The sequence below is a fragment of the Pleurodeles waltl genome, chromosome 10 (assembly GCF_031143425.1).
Source record: "Pleurodeles waltl isolate 20211129_DDA chromosome 10, aPleWal1.hap1.20221129, whole genome shotgun sequence".
NCBI classification, from domain to species: domain Eukaryota; kingdom Metazoa; phylum Chordata; class Amphibia; order Caudata; family Salamandridae; genus Pleurodeles; species Pleurodeles waltl.
Window position 1 is genome coordinate 723,368,247 of NC_090449.1, and position 20,094 is coordinate 723,388,340.

Genomic DNA, 20,094 nt, shown 5'->3' on the forward strand with positions numbered 1-20,094 from the left:
GGAAACAACTCTCACAGACCTACTTCGGGTCAGGGTGATGAATAATCTGGAGCACCCCTGAGCACTCTTATTTGCTTGCTCAAACTGCTACTTGCACTGGATCCAGCTGTGTTTATAAATTGGTTTAGCTCCGCAGCATTTCACTTGAATCTAAGAAGCTTTAAAGATCGTATTATTTCACCTTTCAATTGTTACCCTTCCGTACATCAGGCAACAGATAAAGTTTATAGTATAATCCACCTCAAAATAGTAAAACAATTAGCTAAAATGTGGATAGGTGGTAGTTAGAGGATTAGATTGTGGCAGGGTACGCTTAGACTCTCAGTCATCCACGTCCTTACAATAAATATTATGTTCAACTAACCTTCGGTGTGTGCCACCACAAGCTTAACGTTGCTGCTGAAATTATAGTTGCTCCTGAAATAATTTAATTTGACTTCCTTCTGCCACCAGCAAGGGGCATAAGCAGTTCTTGAAAAGCTAGTATCTGCCTACCTCTTATGGAATCTTCATAGCTTAGCAGAGGTTTCTGATGTTCAAGGCCCTTTCGTTTTTTTTTTTTTTTTGTTTTTTTTGTAAGACCCTTGTCAGTGGTTCCAATGAGTGTTGGGTGCACAGTGCCTTGAGGCAGCTGGCTACATCATCAAATAAGCGTGCTTTTTGAATTTCCTCAGTCAATCACTCACTGATTGTTGGCTGCTAGACAAGGAAGTGGTTTGTGTATCAGCCCCTTGTGGGTGGTCTTACTGTGTGGGAATGCACAGTTATATAACAAGTGTGCTTCGAAAATGTTCTTGATCCCTCATTCATTGTTGTTAATCTGAAAGCAGTTTAAGCATGTGGAAAGCACCGGTGTAATCATAACAGAAACTGAATAGTTTAACAGACGTTTATGAATAAAAGTAGGTGACAGTTAATTCAACTCTGTAACGATTAGATCAAGAGACAGGTATGCAGGCAAGCAGTTTTATAACCGTATCTATAGCACGATGACTTTATCCAGGTCGTAAGTAACCAAAAATAGGCTGACATGGCCAATAGCTTGTCTGTTGAACAACCGCCTGTGTGCTTCCCAGGGACGCAACTCATGCCCCGGCAGCCCCTGGTGTGCAGAGGTCCCCCACCATTTAAGGAAGCCCCATTCAGCCTAGGGGATATCTATGCGATATGGAAATCTCAGGAGCCCCATGACATTCTGCAGGGGAGCTCCATTACTTTCTGTGACACCACTGGTTCTTCTTCTGTAAATGACAAACTGTTAAGCAGGTGCACAAACTATATAGGTTGACTTTGACAAACAACTGGAATTTGATGTTATGCTCTGTTTCATTATTTAATATCATTCCTTCATCCAGATGATCAAATATTTACTTGTGCGAATGAAGGGTTCTGTGACATGGAAAATGTGTTTGTTATGAGCAGAGCCAAGCTGCATGGATCTTATATATCTCCTTTAGAGCCTCTGCAAGTGTCAAGGGGAATAAAAGGAAAATACAAAATCCTGAAGGTAAAGGCTGTACAGTGATCATATCACTCAACTAATTAATCAAGGTATAGGTTCCTACTGTAGCTCTACAACAGCTGCTAGTGCTCCTCATAGCTGTGCACAGCCTTGTAGTCCAAAACCTGTAACCTGACGAATGTGTGCATACAGGAGAGGTTCCTACCTGGTGTGTCTGCATGGTATGACACTCAAATAATATAAGGTGAAGACAATGAACTGACAGGTCAGACTTACTCTTACTGGCATGCACTTGAGAGGTGCATGAGTGACTGACGATAGGGGTACCTAGAGTGCCCTGACGTAGGCCCTAGACACTCCTATGAGGGCTCCAACTGAGGATGAAACATGTTGGCAATAATATACTGATGTGATGCTCAAGACATAGGCTTCTGTTAGCATTCCCATGTTTTAATCCGAGTGTACCCTAAAAAAAAGTCAACCCTTGAGTTTAAATTTAGGTTGTTTTAGGATTAACTGGACCCCGTGTATGACCAGAACATTAATATTCTTAGCTCCATCGCCAATGAGGTTGAGACCACCATGTAAGTATCATCTTACACGCTGAGTCAGACTGGCCAATGATGAAGCCCGCCACAAAAGAGTGGGTGAAGCCTTTTTGACCAATATCTTTATGCTTTGCTGTGGCCCCCTATCCGTAGTACCGTTTTCATTATTGCTCATAAAGTAAAGGAATTGTATTCCTATCATATTAGCTGTGTGATATGTGTTATATATAGAGGATGTATGGCAGGTAGACATCTAGCTCCTTCTTGCTGTGACTCATGTACACTGATCATGGCAAGGTGGGAAACATCATTGTGGTCGTGGGGTGCTGGGATTGTCTGCTTGAGAGGTTCACTTTGCAATGGAGTACACTGAAATCATGAGGGCATGGTTTTTGTATTTTGTATATTACTATTTGTAGAGCACATTATACCCATAGAAGTCAAAGCTCTAGCAAAGAAGATGAGCAACTACATGAAAGAAAGACCAGAATAGAATGACATCCTTGCATGAAAGCGTTGCGATAAGGGACCATAAGATTGCACCATAACACTGGTGGCAAAAAAATAGAATTGACATGCTAGAGTTAGATGGCAGTGCAATGACCATGATAATAGGAGGCAGCACCAGATCAAGGGGGCAGCATGATAGTCATCGAGCTAGAAGAAATTGCATGGGCTCAGGAGGCAGATTACATCAGTGGGTTCGTGTGAGCAGCTCTGGGTTCAAAAGGACAGCAATGAGATCATGGGGACAGCACTGGATCCCTCCGCCCTAGAGGACATGATGGGGTTCGTGTGGGCAGTGATGAGAACATGGGGATAGAACTGTCATCAAGGGTCCAGAAGACAGGACTGAGTACATGCAACTGCAATACGATTATGAGATGAGAGGACTGTGTGCATGCAAGTACTCTGCGGCCATGTCTACAGAGGACAATAATTAGAAAACGGGGACAGCAGCCCAGTGGTCAGCTGTGGGTGACGGGTTGGATTACAAAACTGATGAGACAGCGCCAGACGCTAACTATCCCATCCATCTGCCTGTGGGGACTGGCAGGAAAGAAGATCCCACAGCAGGTCCCGTGTTTCTCCCCAACCCCGTCCCCTCGGGACTCACCTGCCCCCTTGTTTACACAGATTGATCTGTTTGTGTAAGGCAAGCTCCCCGCCTCCTGTGAGCTCAGGAAGGCATCGGGGCGAGAGCAGAGCGAGGCGCGGGCAAGGGTTGTCGGTATCTCAGTTTGTAAGCATCAGCCCCCTCTCCCTAACTCACAGTCACACCGCCACCCCTAGGGTGCAGATGGTACTGCTGCATTTCAGTGTTTCCAATAATAGGCTAATGTAAATGTGTCCCAACCGTGGCAGCTGGAGAAGTTGAAGTTGCTTTGGGTGTCAGAGGCTGAAAGTACCGGTCAGTCCCGTCCTGGTCTCCGAGCTGTTGCTGGAGCGACCGTCTCGCTGAACCCGTGTGTATTCCGGAAAGCGTGGCAGGGGCTTCGCATCCATTGGTTCAGCAAGCGCAGTGGTACTGGCCCACAGAAGCCTGAGGGGCCCACTGAACCCGGATTATTTCTCTATAACACATTTCAAGCGGCGGTCAGCCAGCCTCGCTGCATTCTTTGCACTTGCGCCCGTGACACACTGCATATGCCACTTAGCGTGAATGCGTCCCTTGGAGGTCAACAGTTTTATTCTATAAAAATGTGTGTCTTAGCAAGTCACCACACTACCCCCACGATCCGTCACGTCTCTGTGGTGAGACTATATCTTACAAGTATCGGTATCCTTCTGAGCAGCGCCGGTACTCTCACTCTTAAAGAAGTGCAGGTACTCAGTACCCCCCAGAACCTGCCCGTTAAAAGCGCTGGTGACAGTTGCAAAAGCTGTTTGCGCCCCTTCTCTGACAGTAGCATATGCCGGGAGCTGCATCACCTCAAGTATGAGTGCGTGACCCTCCGCCACTTGTATTTCCTTTCATTTGAGTTTAGACTGGATTTGAAACCCCCACCCCACCTCCGAGTACACTTGACATCCTCCCCAGTAGCTTAGGAAGGGGCCTGGTTCAAGCAAAGGAAATGTCCCTTTGACTTATACTGGGGTAGTAAACAGAGCAATTATCAGAGTTAAATGCCCCCTGAGGTTTCTGTGCCCCGGTGCCATTACACCTGCTGCACCGGTGAAAGCTACGCTCATGACACTTTCCGTACACATTTTCCAAGCCACTCACACTGTGCTGAAGTTGCATCTTTTAAATCAGTGTGTACCCCCTCTGGTACGTCATGGAACTGCAGTTTCTGGCCCATTACGAGATCTTCACTTTAAGTGTACATAATCATCTATGTGTCGTAGCAGATGTGCGCCATCGGTGCCTGGGTACATTTCCTTCACTAGGTGCGTGCTTGGCTCCGCCGTAATGCGTTTCAGAGTGTGTCACCTCACCTGACAATCCACATCATTGCGTAGCCGGGCTACCGTTGCCTCTTCCGAGAGCAAGGAAATCAACCTACCCCCGACCTGCTGTTTTGGTATTAACATTGAGAAATACTTAAGGTTCAGATGCCCTTCAGTCTTTTTAGTCCCGGAGCTACTGCACCCCTTGCACAATTAATAGTTTAGCAGGGTTATAACAGGCGCTAGTGTATATATTAAATGTAAATAACGTACCCTCTTTTCCCACAAAAAAGACTGATATTTAGCTGCACGTGACAGCGTAAAACAAAAGACACAAATGTAAACAGGGATTTGTGACTCTCGTTAGATTATATAAGCTTTTGCGTATATATGGACCAGATAAAAGTACACTGACCTGCCTCGTGTCTTAGAATATGATCCACAGAACAACCGCGGCAATACCTCTATTTCAGTCAGGCTAATGATGATGCATGTTTGTATTTTATTTTTATTGTGTGACACGGAGCTCTAGGGAAACAGCGCCATCTGTCCCGAGAGCGCTTTCTTTGGCCTATAAGCGGGGGCACCACCATTCCCCTGTCCACACTTGTGACCCCTGGTTCAGTGCTAAGGCAACGCCGGTAGCTGCTTCTATCTTCTCACTTTCTAGGCTGGAGCGTGGGTGACTCGTCTTCCCAGTCTGTCTTTGCTCTTGTCTATAGAAGAGGGTTTATATCTCTGGACCTCAGTTGGAATCAGTCCGACCCCTCCCCCCCACCTCCCCACACGCTTTCGCACCAGAAACCTAGCCCTAAGGGCTTCTCACCGAGCTGCATCCTTAAGTCCCCTTCTGCCTGGCTTTAGAAAAGTTGCGTCGTCTATCCCAGCGTTAAGTGCATAGCTACGCGTGGTGCAGCGGGAGCAGTGGCACCGGTGCTAAGTTTCTGAAGTACTCATTGCACCTGTCTCTTACAAATTAACGAGAGGTGCCAGTTTCCTTGTTTTCTGTGGTTCCCTTAAAACACTAGAAACTCCACTGCACGGCGTGTGCCTGTGCGCTGTACCTGTATTCTCAACTTCCTTGGACCCGTGTTTTACTCGACTTGCCATTCGCCCCCTCTCCGGAGAGCCAGGTGCGTAACGTAACTTCCTGTAGTCCCTACGGCAAAAGGGGTCCCTTATCTATCTGGTGCCCAATTCAGCCCACGGCCAGCGGATATTTGAACGAGTACAGCGCCCCCACAACATTTGCGGGTACGGGGTGCGCATCGGCGTAACACAAAATGATGGGTCCTCTCTGGAGAGTGCAAAGACGGGCTCCTTCGGGGACCACTGCACCGCGGGACCTGAACGACGCCCACGGCGCATCACTTTGCATTACACCACTGCCGAAAGCTGTACCCCTCGCAAAATATTCCCCTCCTCCCTTTATCTCCGCTGCCGAAGTCTTGTCCTACCGGCAGGCAGAGGCGACCTGCTGTGCAGGCTGCGTGAGACCGCCTCGCTACCCCGTCTCCTCTCCAAGAAGGAGAACGCTGTGTGTACCCGAGCGCCTGATGTGCAGTCATCACACGCCAGGGCCCGCCCCTTCCCGCCCCCTCGACTGGCTCCGCTCGCGCACTGGACCCACCCGCTGCACGCGCACCAATCCGCTGCCAGAGCCTGGCTCGGGAGGGCGCGAGGCTCTGGCTCGGCCTCAGTTAGGCTGGGCTCTCTGAACAGCTCCCATTCACCCACCTCACTCCTTCCTTCACCCGACGCTTTCCACCTGTGCCCACCGTCTTTCTCACCGAGCAGCAGCAGTGGGATGTATCTAGCACGCCTGAAAGTGGAAACTCGCTGCGTTCCTTCTCTGATGCCCAGTTAGGAGTAAGTAACAGGAGTAAAGAAATGCGCACAGAGGAATTACCACCTCTCCAGACTAAAACGGAGATTCACCTCTAGCAACAGTAGATCATTTTTACCACTACTATCCACCAAGGACCACCTCCGTCCCAACCAGACACAAGCTCCGTCAAACAACGCAGAGCAATCGCTACTCCAGCTAGAGGGAAGACGTGAAATCCCCTAACAACAACCACAGATATTTCCACAAACAACCAACAAGGACGAAATTCACCCCAAAACCAAAAACACAGCTAACATCAAAAGTGCGGGAAAAAACCTTCATCCTTACCATCGCAATTGCCAAACCCAAGACGGATTTAAATGCCAAAACCCCCAACGACATAGGATACAGACATTTGATCACACAACTGTTGGTTTAGCGCTGTTCACTTCACTTACGCTATGAGCTATCAAGAGTTCTTGCTATTGTCTATGTTATAAATCATTATAAACTGCCTAGTGCCGTGGTTCCATTAAAGAAATTACCAACACATAATCTGTGGAGCCTGTGCACCTCGCCAGGTAAACTGACTTCCTACTTCCATGCACTCTGTATCTGTAGATGATTTGTGTTTGAGTCTCCTATATTGTTTTCTTCTAGCTCCATTTGGATTTGCGTCTGGAGCTCCACTGATGTTTTTCTGGGAGCATTCTGATAAATATGATTTTGATCAGTAAAATGGAAGGTGTTTGGAAGCCTGCAGTTGGGGTCATTCGAAATAATGAATTTGGGATTCTTGATTTTTTTTAGTGGGTGGGTTTCATTTGGTTGCTAATCGCCTGGGCTTGGAGTCTGGTTAGTAACTCTCACTCTTATGTTTTTCCTCCGAGCAGTTTTCACACCATTTAGCCATGGGGAAGGTTGATGGGGCTTCAGTGTGGGCTGTCAGGCTCTTGTGATCTTTTGGAGCCTCTGTTGTGAACTGTTTCAAGTCATCCATTTAATTGTCTTTCAGTTTTTATTGAGGATCCCATGGTTGGGATTCTTTGGGGCTTCTTTTGTAGGTTGTTTGGAAGTCCCTCTTGAGTTGCTTTGGAGCCCCTGCTTTAGACTTCTTCAATGACTTTTAGTGATTGTTTTGAAACCCCATTGCTTGTGTATTGTGTGAAATCCACCACGATAGGTCGTTTTGGAGACGTTTTATGTATTGATAGAACGCTTTAAATATGTCTATTTCGGAGGCTGTATTTTGGATAGCGAGAAACATCTAATTGGATTGTTTTTAACCCCATTTGTGGGCGTTTTAGAACTATGTATTTCAGTTGTCTTGGAACATCTATTGTGTCACAGCCTCCAATTGGGTTATTTTTAGGTAATGTGTTATTAATTGCCCGAGAGTTTCCAAATGGATGGTTTTATAGTCTAAATTGTGGATTGCTCGTGCGCCATCTTTTGAGTTATTTTGACAAGATCCTGTTGGGTTCTTTGGAGCTTCTCTGAGGGATTGTTTGAGTCCTCAGGTGCTTGCGTCTTAAAGCACCTGTTACACGATTATTGGCGAACCTATGGTTAGGGTTGTGTTTGGTGCCTGTACTAAGACATTGTTGGATTTGCTTTAAAACGCTCAGTTGCTTTGTTGTAGGGGTTGTTTGAAGCTTTGTGGCGCATCTACATAACCTAAAGTTGTGTGAAAAAACGGTTCGAAGCCACCCCCGCCCTTCTTTTTGCCAGGAGTGTGTAGCGACTTGAGTGGTGGGAGACAATTTCAAATGTGGGTTGTTTCAACTTTGCGGTATTCCTGCGTTTTACCCCGGTTGCCAAATCCTGCTGTGGCGACATACATGCTTCTCAGGTTCTCTTCCCTACCCCTGTGGATTTTACATGATATTTGACAAGGACTTTGTTCGGCGGCTGTAAAATGTCACTGGCACAACACAGAGACTATGTGTTGGTATTTAAGCACTACATATGGAATACGGCGCTAAAAAAATGAACCCGAAACGCAGCGATCGGTTCATATTATTTCCCTCGGTCCCCTGGGTTATTTGTCTGGTACACATGACCGATCCTTCGCCTTAATCCTCCAGCATCTGTAATCGCGTTGACAGATCTCCGTGCAGTGTAATCCCTGCAGGATTAGAGCACAACTGTGCAGGGAGGCATCGGTGTCACCTGCCGGCCAGATACAAGCGAACAAAATAGATTTTATGGAGCCTTTTATAGAGCCTCGTGTTTTGTTCTCTCCAGATCAAACATGTTGCTTCATTGACACCTATTATCATATTTGAAGTCACGCGCTCGCACCACGCACACACACGCACTGCTTGAAACCCCCGGGTCTAATAGTGGGTCCGGGGAGTTATGCAGAAATGGAACACCAGTAAGTGAAATGACCAAGAGAGTGGGAGTGTTGTGGGAAGGTTAAAATCTACGTTGGGGACTGTGCCTGCTTCTGAAGACGGGCATGGTATGCCAGCCTGAGCCCGGGCATCGCTTGGCACACATCAAGCTACAGATGCCCCAAGGAACGGATTACCGCCCCCCACCCCCCAGCAAAGGTGTTTTATAGTTGAAGTTAGGCACCCCCGGAGCGTTCCCTCTCCGGGGTTCAACGTGGGCTGGGCAAGGGGAGGGTGCGGGAGGCCAGCCCCAGGGAGGCAGGGAGGGCTGAAGCCACAGATCCTTGAGGATACAGACCGTGGGAAGCGCGAGTCCCGCGTGGATTAAGTCACTGTCTTGGACTGAGTGCTGGAGGAAGCCTCGGGTTATGTGGCCGAGCCTACTTCCGCCCCTGCCTGGTAGTCAGCATCCTTCAGCGCCCTGGGGGCGGGGGTCATCGACAGAGGCAGGTCTTGGGACCCAGCCCTGGTAGGAGAGCCCGGAGCCAGCTTCTTACACACACACACACAGGCTGGGTGTTTGGGTGGCAAAAGGGAAGGGAGGCTGCCGCTGGGTCCCCGGGGACTCTCCAGGCGCAAGGAGCTGTCATTGACCTCTCCCTTTTCCCTCCTCTCCAGGGCTCCAGGGACCCTGCCCGCGCCTTCCTGCTGAGGCTTCGAGGAGGGGCGGTCTGCATTCTTGGCTCTGCCGTGGGATGGGAAGAGCGAGGCTTGGAGAGGAACAAGTGCGAGGCGCGCCGGAGGAAGGAGCAGTGGCTGAGGACTGGAGGATGCGGACATAGGGGGCACCGCGCGTCGTCTCTGCACACCAGGACCTAGGGGGCAACGCACGCGGGAATTGGGGGAGTGAAGACTCTTCCACAGCACACCCCGGACTTAGAGGACAGGGAACGCCGTTTCTGGACACCCCGGACCTTGGGGGCAGCACAGGTCGTCTCTGCACACCCAGGACCGACCTAAGGGGCAGCACAAGACGTCTCTGCACACCCAGGACCTAAGGGGCAGCATAGGCCGTCTCTGCAACGCCCGGACTCCGCCACCCCTGGAGCTCATCTGGGGTCTGCGGATTGGCCGCTTCTAGGAGCTCTCAGGATTCCTGTTGCAAGCTCTGGTGGTTGGTCTTTCTGTACAAGCCCAGGATGCTCCGAGCTGGACTCGTCGTGCCCTGGCTGCTACTAGCCCTGGCAGCCCCCGGGGCTCGGAGCAACGGTGAGTGAGCCAAACGTATACATGTGCAGTTTGTGCATGCATGTCCAGATGTATGTCGTCTGTGGGGTGAGGGTCAGGGTGGGGGGTTCAATGGCTGACAATAAGAACATTGTTGGTACTAAGAGTCCCACGTTTCACTTGAAGGGATCGGTGCCATATACACCAAGGCTGGCTGAAGTTTTACTGGCATTTGTGTACGAGTCACACTGATAAATAAATATTAACACATGCTGCACACGGTCACATGGCCTGTGCGAGTCTGAAACTCACTCGGGCTGTGTGACCTCTCACATTTAGGGTTGTATATGATGCGCTGCCGACTTGCTATCTTTAAACGAGACAGAGGAGAATTTACTGTGTCTTGGCGTGTGTCACCTTCATGCACAAAGATTGTGTGTGATGTTTCCCCTCTATCGCGTTCAACATGTTTCTTGGTGGTGTTTCGGTCAGGTAGGAGACATTTTCATTGGAGCTTGGATGCATTTTATAACCATATTTAGCATAAGAGTGCTGGACACCCTCCAAGTGTGGTGTATTTATTGGCAAATCATGCGCACCCGGGCGGGGACAGACACACACACGAGCGTGTACACACAGGCTCAAACACTCACACAGGCACAACACACACACACATAGGGACACAAACGCACACATACACATACTGACACACAAACACACATACACAGACATACACACACGGTGAATGAATGAGAATACATAGCTACTACACGCAAGACGAACATTGCCCCCACACTTCAGAAGGCTTGTTTGTCATAAATGGCTCCTGAATTAACCGACCCATGTGTGCTAATTGTCCAAGGCTCCGGTCGGATCTGTGAACCGATATGAGTAATTTCAGGCTGAACCCCGAAGCAGCAATAAATGTGTTTTTTTCCGCGTGCTGGTTTCTTGCACAGAATGTTACCCATAATTTCTACCCTCATCCGCGGTAGGTGCGCGCTGCGTTCCCCTCGGCGGAGAAGGTTGAAGTACTTTGGGCGGGGCCTGCTTTCCATATGTCATAACATTGACAACATGAAAAGTGTCCCAGAACGTCTGATCCTCGGAGTTCTCCCTCCTGTGAGACAGGCCTCTCAGCCCAGTGTTTGGATGTTATGCGTGAGTGGGAACGCGAGCTCAGAGAAACCACAAACCACCCTTTCTGGGCACGAATTCACAGAAACAAGCACCAAGTGTGTTCACTACTGGTATAAGCAACTGCCAGCGATGGCAGACAAGCCAACACATAGGGATTTTTAAATATGCTAAAGATCACACTAGGACAAGGCGGGAGGAGCTGGGAGACACAGTGTAGCCCCTATTTATGTGTGCAGTAGTAAAGCGCTGAATCTCCGTTCTTTCGCTTCAGAGCGCTACTTGAGCGGTGTGATTAGCAGATGGTGCCTGAATGTTATTCCTAGAGCTTAGCCAGCGGGACAGGGTGGCTGTCTAGTCTCGGTGAAGTATCAACTGTGGGCGTGTGTGTGGCCGTCTGCACAGAGCTGACGTCCACTTCCAGACAGACCTTATCAGGCCGGCGATTGCACGACCAGGGGATCCCCTATCACACTGCAGGGCGCAACTGCCACACAGCCATACTAGCCCAGAGGCCACATCCACCGCCTAGAGTGTGCCTTAGAGCATGGAAGATCCGGGTTCTACCCCCACCTAGCACACTAACCAAACAGGCTATTTACTCAGATTGGAGCACATGTGTTCTTGTGACTGTCTTGTGTCTTTAGAGCCAATATCCCGCAGTCTGATCCCCGATGTTTTCCGAAAAATCGTGTGCTCTCCGACAAACACTCAAAAGCCCTTTGCCTCGTATTCCTCATCTGCCAAAACTTAGAGCGCTTGAAACAGATTATGTTTAACATATTTTGACAATTCTATTGAGAGTGGGTTCCGTTTGTGGTAAATGTTCCAAATACAGTAACCAGTCCCTCGCTTGCAGGTAGAGAACAGCCGGAGCAGGGCCTAGACGTGGGGTAAATCGGGGCAAGGCCTAAACTTGGGGTGAATGGGGGGACCCTTCCCATCGTCACGCGAACTTCCCATCGTCACGCGAGCACAAAACCCACGTCTGGCACTCTGCGTGCGGGCAGTTATTGGCCTCTGTTCTCGTGGGTCTGCTCCGCCGAGGCCCAGACAGAGCTCGAGTTCCGGGGCTGTTTATGTTATCTATCACTTGTCTGCCTCCGAGGACACGATAGTAAGGCGTGGGCCTGGCTGTCCCCAGCTCGCTTCCTCTGGAGCCGGGCAGAGGCTCAGGCTCCTTTTCTCCTCCCGGGTCACTTCCTCGGTGGCCTAGAATGACGAGGTAACCCTGCCGGGCCGTCTCGGGCCTCTATTTCATCAGCCCGCCTTATCAGGAGCAGGGACAGGGCCTGAGCTGAAGGTCGCCTCGCGCCCCTCAGTATCACTGCCTCAGAGGGTGAAGTAACCTCAGTGGGCTTCATGGGCCTCAGGTTCCTTCGCTCTTCTCCACCGGAACCGGGACAGAGCCTGAGCCCTGGGCCGGCTTACCTTCCGCAGTAGACGGCCTTAGCAGGTCCGTCAGGGTCCTGTGCCTCTCCAGTCCCCCTCCTCGGGAGCCCAGGCAGCGCCCTAGCCCGGGCTCGTCGTACGACGCCCCTGTCACTGCCCCCGAGGTCCCAGAAGCAGTGAGTGCGGCCTGTCAGGAGATCCTGCCGGGTGGTATACAGCACTGTGGGCTAGAAGTCAGGCCCACCATACATGTCTGCTCTGTTTCCGGCTTCTAAGTACCTGCGGAGGTCGAGGGATCCCTGTATTAGCATGTAGTTCTCTTCGGACCCCGGCTCCGAGCTGCTTAAGCACAATACAAGAGCTGGGCTTGACAAGTGTTAAGGCTGGGCTCCGATTATTTGCATTTTACCACTATATAATAAAGAAACTACAGCATACACAGCTGCACTCACACTTGTAGGGTAATGTGACAGGGCCCTGTAAACCTGTTTCAGGAGCTTATCCCTCGGTCACAACTCCTACTTGTTGTGAATTATGTATTTAGAGCACATGAAAATGATACAGTTCCCAAGGTACACAGCACAACCTTGACCCAGGGTCTTAACGCCCAGCACTGCTGCGTACGTGGGGCCCAAACCCTTCATGTCCCCCTAATCCAAGACCAATAAATAAGACATGGGCCCTAGGCCCTCCTCACATTCTGGAGGTGGTGTATCATTTTACATTAGGCCCCCGCCTTGGCTATTTCAAAACAGCTAGAGGGGGTAGATGGTGCGTATGCGGTGCATGTGTGCCTTGTCAATACTACACCTATCTAAAAGACTGATATCTGTGCAGACGTAGGATGAGGGCTGTGTTACTGTTAAGTCTAAACCTCTAAGAGGCTCAGGTTGCAGGATAAATACCACTTAAAGGCTAAATGGTGCGGGCGCTCACCCTATGGCTTTATAACCTTAAAAAGTGTGGGCTAGGGAATGTGTGGGAGCAGAGGCAGTACGCTATTAAATGGGTGAAGGGTGGGGGCGCACTCCTAAAGGGCCTTGCCAACGTTTGAGAGGTATGTATCTTCAAATCGCTGCAAGGCAGGGCCCTCACAAGAGAGGGCCAGAAGTGGAAGCTTTTCAGGGGCACGCCTTTCACGAAGTGCATTAATATACTAACAAGTGTTAACATATGACAGGACAACTAAAGGCGACTCACCGGGTGATGCTGGCTGCTAGAGCTGCCCAGTAAAAGAAAGCCATCATTTTCTTCATAAAGACAGTTTTTATATGTAGAGTGAGGGGGGGACCTCGTGATGCTTTTTTTTCTTTTTTTTTTTTCTTTTTTTTTAACCGAGGCCCCGCTAAAGTCTTTGCCCTCGCCTGCTGCAAGGGTCTATGTGGCAAGTGGCTTTTCATTTCCACCTGTGTCTTTCCTAGAGCACGTTAAAGCTGGGGTCCCCACTGACTGTAGTGTGTTGTTTTGTTGTTTTTCAAAGCACTGAGACACATGCACAAAGAACCACACAGCCCCATGCTGTGATTTCACCCTGTAAAGGCTCAGCGCCACAGACAGAGGTACCGATGGTGGTTTATAAAACATGCACCAGAATGAGCAGGGGCACGGCGCCCTGTCCAAATAAATAGCCTCTACAACTCAAACAAAACACCAATCACTGAATAAACAGCCTAATCCGGCCTCTTTATTCTTCCTAATGTATTGCAAATTATTCCTCCAAAGCCTGTATCTCTATGCATTTTTGATGCGCTCTTCAGCTTTCATTTCCATATGACCTGTTTTCGTTGAATAAGGCCTTGCTGCGGCTCTGTATTCTTGCTGAGAGCGAAGGAAGCTGCTCCCCTTCCTCGGGGAATCTATTAAAAGTGTTGGATCCGAATTTATGAGAACAATTACCGCGAAAAGGTGATGTGCGGTGGAGACTTCCTGGAGTCGCGCGTGCTGTGAGGAGCGCGCGTGTTGAAGATGAACTGGGTGAAGGGCGCGCACCTGGGCGTCGGGACCCGGGAGTGAGGGCACAGTGTGGGGTGAGATGTGCTGTACAAGAGTGTTGACACTGGGGGGTAAATGTGCTGCTGCACTGGAGAGGGCTTGGAAGCAGGGGTTGGGACTGGATGTGCCACTCTGGCACTCAAGTGGGTGGTCAATAGGGGTGGTGTGCCACCTCACCACTAGGAGCTGAAACCTAGGTGTCTAATGTGTGTCTGCCACTGTGTGAGCTGGGGAGGGCCAGGTAGATGAATCGAGTTTAGCACTCGGTTGTCGGACCAGTACTGATCGCATTACCTGAGGATGACGAAAACATGTGAATTTGAGTAACCGAGCACCCTCAGTAGATGGCAGCGAGACGTGCCCGCTGTGAGGAAGTATCCACAGGTGCTAGTTTGTGCTGGAGCACACTCGGGTGTCGGAGGCAGGGGCGCAGATGCCGAATGGCCTCCGCTAGTGTAAGAAGAAGCAGGGATGCTGATTCTGCAACAGCTCTCACAAGTGCCAGACACAAGGAAGCTGATTGTGCAGCAGTGCTGACAGGTACAAGATGCAGAGATGCTGATTGTGCAGCACCTCTCACGGGTGCAAGAGGCAGGGATGCTGCTTATTGTGAAGTAGCTCGGACACGTGGCAGAGGCTGGGATGCTGATTGTGCAGCAGCTCTCACGGGTGCCAGAGTATGGTATGTTGATTGTGCAGCAGCTCTCAGAGGTGCCAGAGGCAAGGATGCTGATAGTACAGCAGCTCTCACAGAAGCCAGAGGAAGGGATGTTGAGTGTGCAGCAGATCTCAGCGGTGCCAGAGGCAGGGATGCTGATTGTGCAGCAGTGCTGAAAGGTGCAAGAGGCAGGGATGATCACTGTGCAGCAACTCTCACAGGAGCTAGAGGCAATGGTGTGGATGGTGAATAACCCCCACAAGTGCCAGAGTAGGAAGGTCGTTAATTGTGCAGCAGCTCTCACAGGTGCAAGAGGCAGGGATGCTGCTTATTGGGAAGCAGCTCGGACAGGTGCCAGAGGCTGGGATGCTGATTGCGCAGCAGCTCTCACAGGTGCCAGAGTCTGGGATGTTGATTCCGCAGCAGCTCTCAGAGGTGCCAGCGGCAAGGATGCTGATAGTACAGCAGCTCTCACAGAAGCCAGAGGCAGGGATGTTGAGTGTGCAGCAGATCTCAGCGGTGCCAGAGGCAGGGATGCTGATTGTGCAGCAGTGCTGAAAGGTGCAAGAGGCAGGGATGATGACTGTGCAGCAACTCTCACAGGAGGAGCTAGAGGCAATGGTGTGGATGGTGAATAACCTCCACAAGTGCCAGAGGAGGAAGGTTGTTAATTGTGCAGCAGCTCTCACGGGTGCAAGAGGCAGGGATGCTGATTGTGCAGCAGCTCTCACAGGAGCCACAAGAAGGATGCTGATTGTGCAGCAGCTATCACAGGTGCAAGAGGCAGGGATTTTGATTGTGCAGCAACTCTCACATGAGCCAGAGGGAAGGATGCTGATTGTGCAGCAGCTCTCACACATGCCTGGGGAAGGGATGCTGATTGTGCAGCAGCTCTCACAAGTGACAGAAGCAGTGGTGTTCATTGTCAGCAACTCCCACTGGTGCCGGAGGTGGACTTGCTGATTGTGCAGTAGATCTCACTGGAGCCGGAGGCAGTGGTACTGATCACTATCCCCAGGTGAGAGATTCTGGGATGCTGATTATGAAGCAGCTCTCACGTGTGCCTATGGCATTGGTGCTGTGGGTGGACTAGCACTCTTAGGGACCAGAGGCAGTGATGCTGATTATGAAGCAGCTCTCACGTGTACCTAGGGCAGTGGTGCTGTGGGTGGACTAGCACTCTTAGGGACCAGAGGCAGGGATGCTGATTATGAAGCAGCTCTCACGTGTGCCTAGGGCAGAGGTGCTAAGGGTGGACTAGCACTATTAGGGACCAGAGGCAGTGATGCTGATTATGAAGCAGCTCTCACGTGTGCCTAGGGCAGAGGTGCTAAGGGTGGACTAGCACTATTAGGGACCAGAGGCAGGGATGCTGATTATGCAGCAGCACTCACTGGACCCGGAGGCAGTGGTGCTGACGTAGACCACTACCCCCAGGCGAGAGATGCTAGGATGCTGATTATGAAGCAGCTCTCACGTGTACCTAGGGCAGTGGTGCTGTGGGTGGACTAGCACTCTTAGGGACCAGAGGCAGGGATGCTGATTATGAAGCAGCTCTCACGTGTGCCTAGGGCAGAGGTGCTAAGGGTGGACTAGCACTATTAGGGACCAGAGGCAGGGATGCTGATTGTGCAGCAGCACTCACTGGACCCGAAGGCAGTGGTGCTGACGTAGACCACTACCCCCAGGCGAGAGATGGTAGGATGCTTATTATGAAGCAGCTCTCACGTGTGCCTAGGGACTAGCACTCTTAGGTGCCAGAGGCAGGGTTGCCGAATGTGGTGGCAGCACCCACGGGAACTATAGAAGGAGGTGCTGAATGTACAGCAGCTCCAACGGGCGCCTGGGGCATGGGTGCTGCATATGTTGCAGTGCCCACGGGCGTGCAATGATTGGACATAGTGGTTGGTGGACATTAAATTAAGCGGGGTTTTTCTCTGGGAGGCAGTTCGTGCTGCTGAAATTAAACGAACTGAGTGGGTTGAAATGTTATGTTGTTATTGCTTTGTTCTTCAAAAACTGAACAACCCATCGCACCAGTCAGCGGGCGTTACAAAACATGACGGAGCTCCCTGCAAGATATGCTGAAGGGGCCCCCCACACTCACATCAATAGGAGCTGAGCCCCTCCCCCCCGCCCCCAGTATGGTCAAGCCTGGGGGCCTCTATTACGCCCCAACATCGCACTTCAATGTCCGTTCCCCCCTTCTCGTAGGAATTGCCTCTCGCAGGGGAGTAACGCAGGCCGCTCCAGCATCTGCAGGGGGGGGGGGGTGATGAGGGTGGGAGAGGGGACGCAACTCTTCACTGGGTCCCCATCACTTGGTGGGCATATTCGGCCCAATGCCTATAGAAGAGTCAAGGGGTCCTCATTCAGCAAAGGGTCTCATATTTTTTCTCTGCGACCCACCAAACCCTAGCCCCACTTTTATCTGTCTAATGTCCGGATGGCGAACAAGACACAGAGATGCGCCGGTTCTTTTTTGCCTCCACTAGATGACGGGCCCCCAGGGAGCCGTCGTGTGTGTTGGGGGCCGTTCATCTGCATTCCGAGTATGTACAGCAACAACACTACACATGCTTAGGGCGGCTTATTCGCTGTACACGCTGTCTCAGGCGCCCCCTCGCGGTGGAGCCGGAAATGGGGTTCTGCGGTGAAGCAGGCCCAGGCCGGTCTACGAGACCTCCAGGACTGTTATTTATAATGTAAGTGTCGCTGTTTAAACAATGGCCCCAGTCCCCCTGACTGAAAATGGCTGTACCACCAAGTGGCCCAGAGAGACACAAGCCTGTCCCTGCGCCTTCTGATGGGGTAGGGTGATATCGCCCAGCATCCGGCCATTGTACTATCGCTGCCTGTCACCGGTGCCAGCAAAGGTCTGTTTTCCGCCACCAAATGCCTAAAGGGAAACATCAAAGTTGCCTGGGTGGCCCTTCTGAAAGAAGCGCCACACACAGCTCCTGTAGTTTCACACACTTTTCAATAAGATTTCGCAACAGGTCAGCACTCGAGTTATTTTTAACCCCATTCATTTTAGGAGAGCGCAGTCCCATACTTCCATTGTTTCAAGCGTCTTATCACTCCCCGGACAGCCTCCAGATTCGGCTCTGCATTGCCTCTGTTTGCCCACGACCGCCCTACAGCCTCACGAGGAGTCTCCAATTAGGAACAGACGTGTTGTCTTTCTGCACCATTGCTTTGATACGCTCGACGTGCTCGGACAGGCCTCCTCAGAAGGGGTAGTGAAACCCACTCATTTTCTGCCAGCCCCACTGCACCCACTTTACTGTGCCTGGCTCCAGATCTGGGGTGTTAGCACCCCCCCCCCCCCCCCCCCCCCCCCAACAGAAGAGGTCAGATGGGCAGATTGATAAACACGGATATCACGGCAGACGCGCTCTGGGCCGACGTCCCGCAGCGGATGGGACAATCTAAACACTTCACAGCCAGTTAAGCAGACTTTCTCGGACCCTATCCCTTTAATACGTATCTCTTAACGAGATTACGCTTCGGAATGATGAGGTCCCTTTGTAGGAGCTCCCCGGGCGCGTCCAATGCCCTTTGGTAGCCTGTGGGGGCTCTGCAATCAACCAGACTCCGTCTTATCTCTGCTGATTAACTTTCACCCTTTTAAAACCCAATCATGCATTATTGTGATAATGAGGCGCCTACAGTACATTGTTAACTTTTTATAGGAAGATTTGTTGTAAAATACATTTTAAATGACGTGGGCATATATACACAATGAATGTATATAAATATGAAAATGTTAGGACACATTCAAAGTTACTTGGGCTGATAGCTACCAATTGTCCAACGTAGTGCCAAAACAGTTATAGAATACTGGAATTTCAGTCAAGAGACCTCTAAGTGTTGAATCTTGTGAAATGGGAAATTAAACTACAACCACCCCCACAATACAATGCTCAGTTTGAAATGCTAGGAATGTCCGAAGTGCCATGTCGCGTAATCACGTAGCCCGTAAGGAAATGTTTGAAGAAAATGCAATCATTCGTGATCAAAATGTTTGCCTTGACGTAATTTTCAACACCTTGCAGATAAATGCGGGAAAAACATCAGAATCGCAAGCCCAGGATACCTCACTTCGCCCAACTACCCGCACTCCTACCACGCGAGCCTGAAGTGCGAATGGCTCATCCAGGCGCCCGACCCCGACGAGAAAATCTTGATCAACTTCAACCCACACTTCGACCTGGAGGACAGAGAGTGCAAGTAAGTGAGGGGCGCCAGCGAGGGCCTGCAGCGACATCTAGTGTTTGGAAGGCAGCACAGGCCTGCAATGCTGTGTGCCCGCAGGCTGCGCGCGCTCGGTCGGCTGCGCAGATAGTGTTTGAGAGTTCAAGGCAGACGTGACCACGTGCCCGTGCCCTTCTCCATGACAGATAAAGCGTGCTGCTGACAAACACCCACACGCATTACATCATATATCGTCTTTAAGCCCTGTGCCTCTTCCGCGCGGGACTGCATTCACCAAACATCAGATTTGTTCAGAAGAAAGTGAGCTTTTTGGATGACAGTAATGTATTAGGATTGGAGAATTAAAACAGGGAATGCGTGACCGAAGATGCGCATAGCACCACTCTTCAAACCTAATAATTTAAAGCACAATTTGTCTTAAAACTGCGGGTGTTTGAAGTAATATGCATGCTAACTGAAACACAATTAAGGCGTTGTTCGTAGTTCGTTCGCCTAACGTTTTATTTCTAGTTAATATTTACCACATTGCTGTTTGTGTTTCTAAATGTTGGTGACATTTGTGTATTTTCAGGTTGATCGGTGCTACCTTGAATACGTTTATTATAAAAATCACATAACATCTACAAACTTGTCAGAGTTTAATGGATTTCATACATGAAACAAAAAAGACATGGAGAACAAAATTCTTGAATACCTATGCCTGGGGGTTTGGCCTCAGGCATTTAGAGAGTATATACAGTCTCTCTTGAAGGCTGACATGTAACTGGCGCAGCAAGTGCAGTTGCACCGGGGGCTCGAAATGTTAAGGGGCCTCTTGCACTCCACTTTTCCTTGTCTTATATACCCAACCCTTGATCCAGGGAGGTCATTTCCCAGGCCTGCATAAGGCCTCTTTACGTTCT

At 50.2% G+C, this 20,094-nt stretch overlaps 1 protein-coding gene across 5 annotated transcripts in view; it reads left to right on the top strand.

The window, feature by feature from the left end:
• The first annotated feature begins 6,099 nt into the window (after positions 1 to 6,099).
• The window catches only part of NRP1 (neuropilin 1), a 290,386-nt gene continuing 276,391 nt past the window's right edge, over positions 6,100 to 20,094 (top strand). For 2 of the 5 annotated variants that reach the window (XM_069211235.1, XM_069211239.1), the window contains exons 1-2: positions 9,132 to 9,837; positions 19,033 to 19,207. In XM_069211235.1, coding sequence (XP_069067336.1) covers positions 9,768 to 9,837; positions 19,033 to 19,207 — 245 coding nt within the window. In that variant the 5' untranslated portion in view covers positions 9,132 to 9,767. Of the gene's footprint in view, positions 6,811 to 9,103; positions 9,838 to 19,032; positions 19,208 to 20,094 lie in introns of those variants that run through there. The other 3 variants (XM_069211236.1, XM_069211237.1, XM_069211238.1) reach the window with 3 other exon arrangements.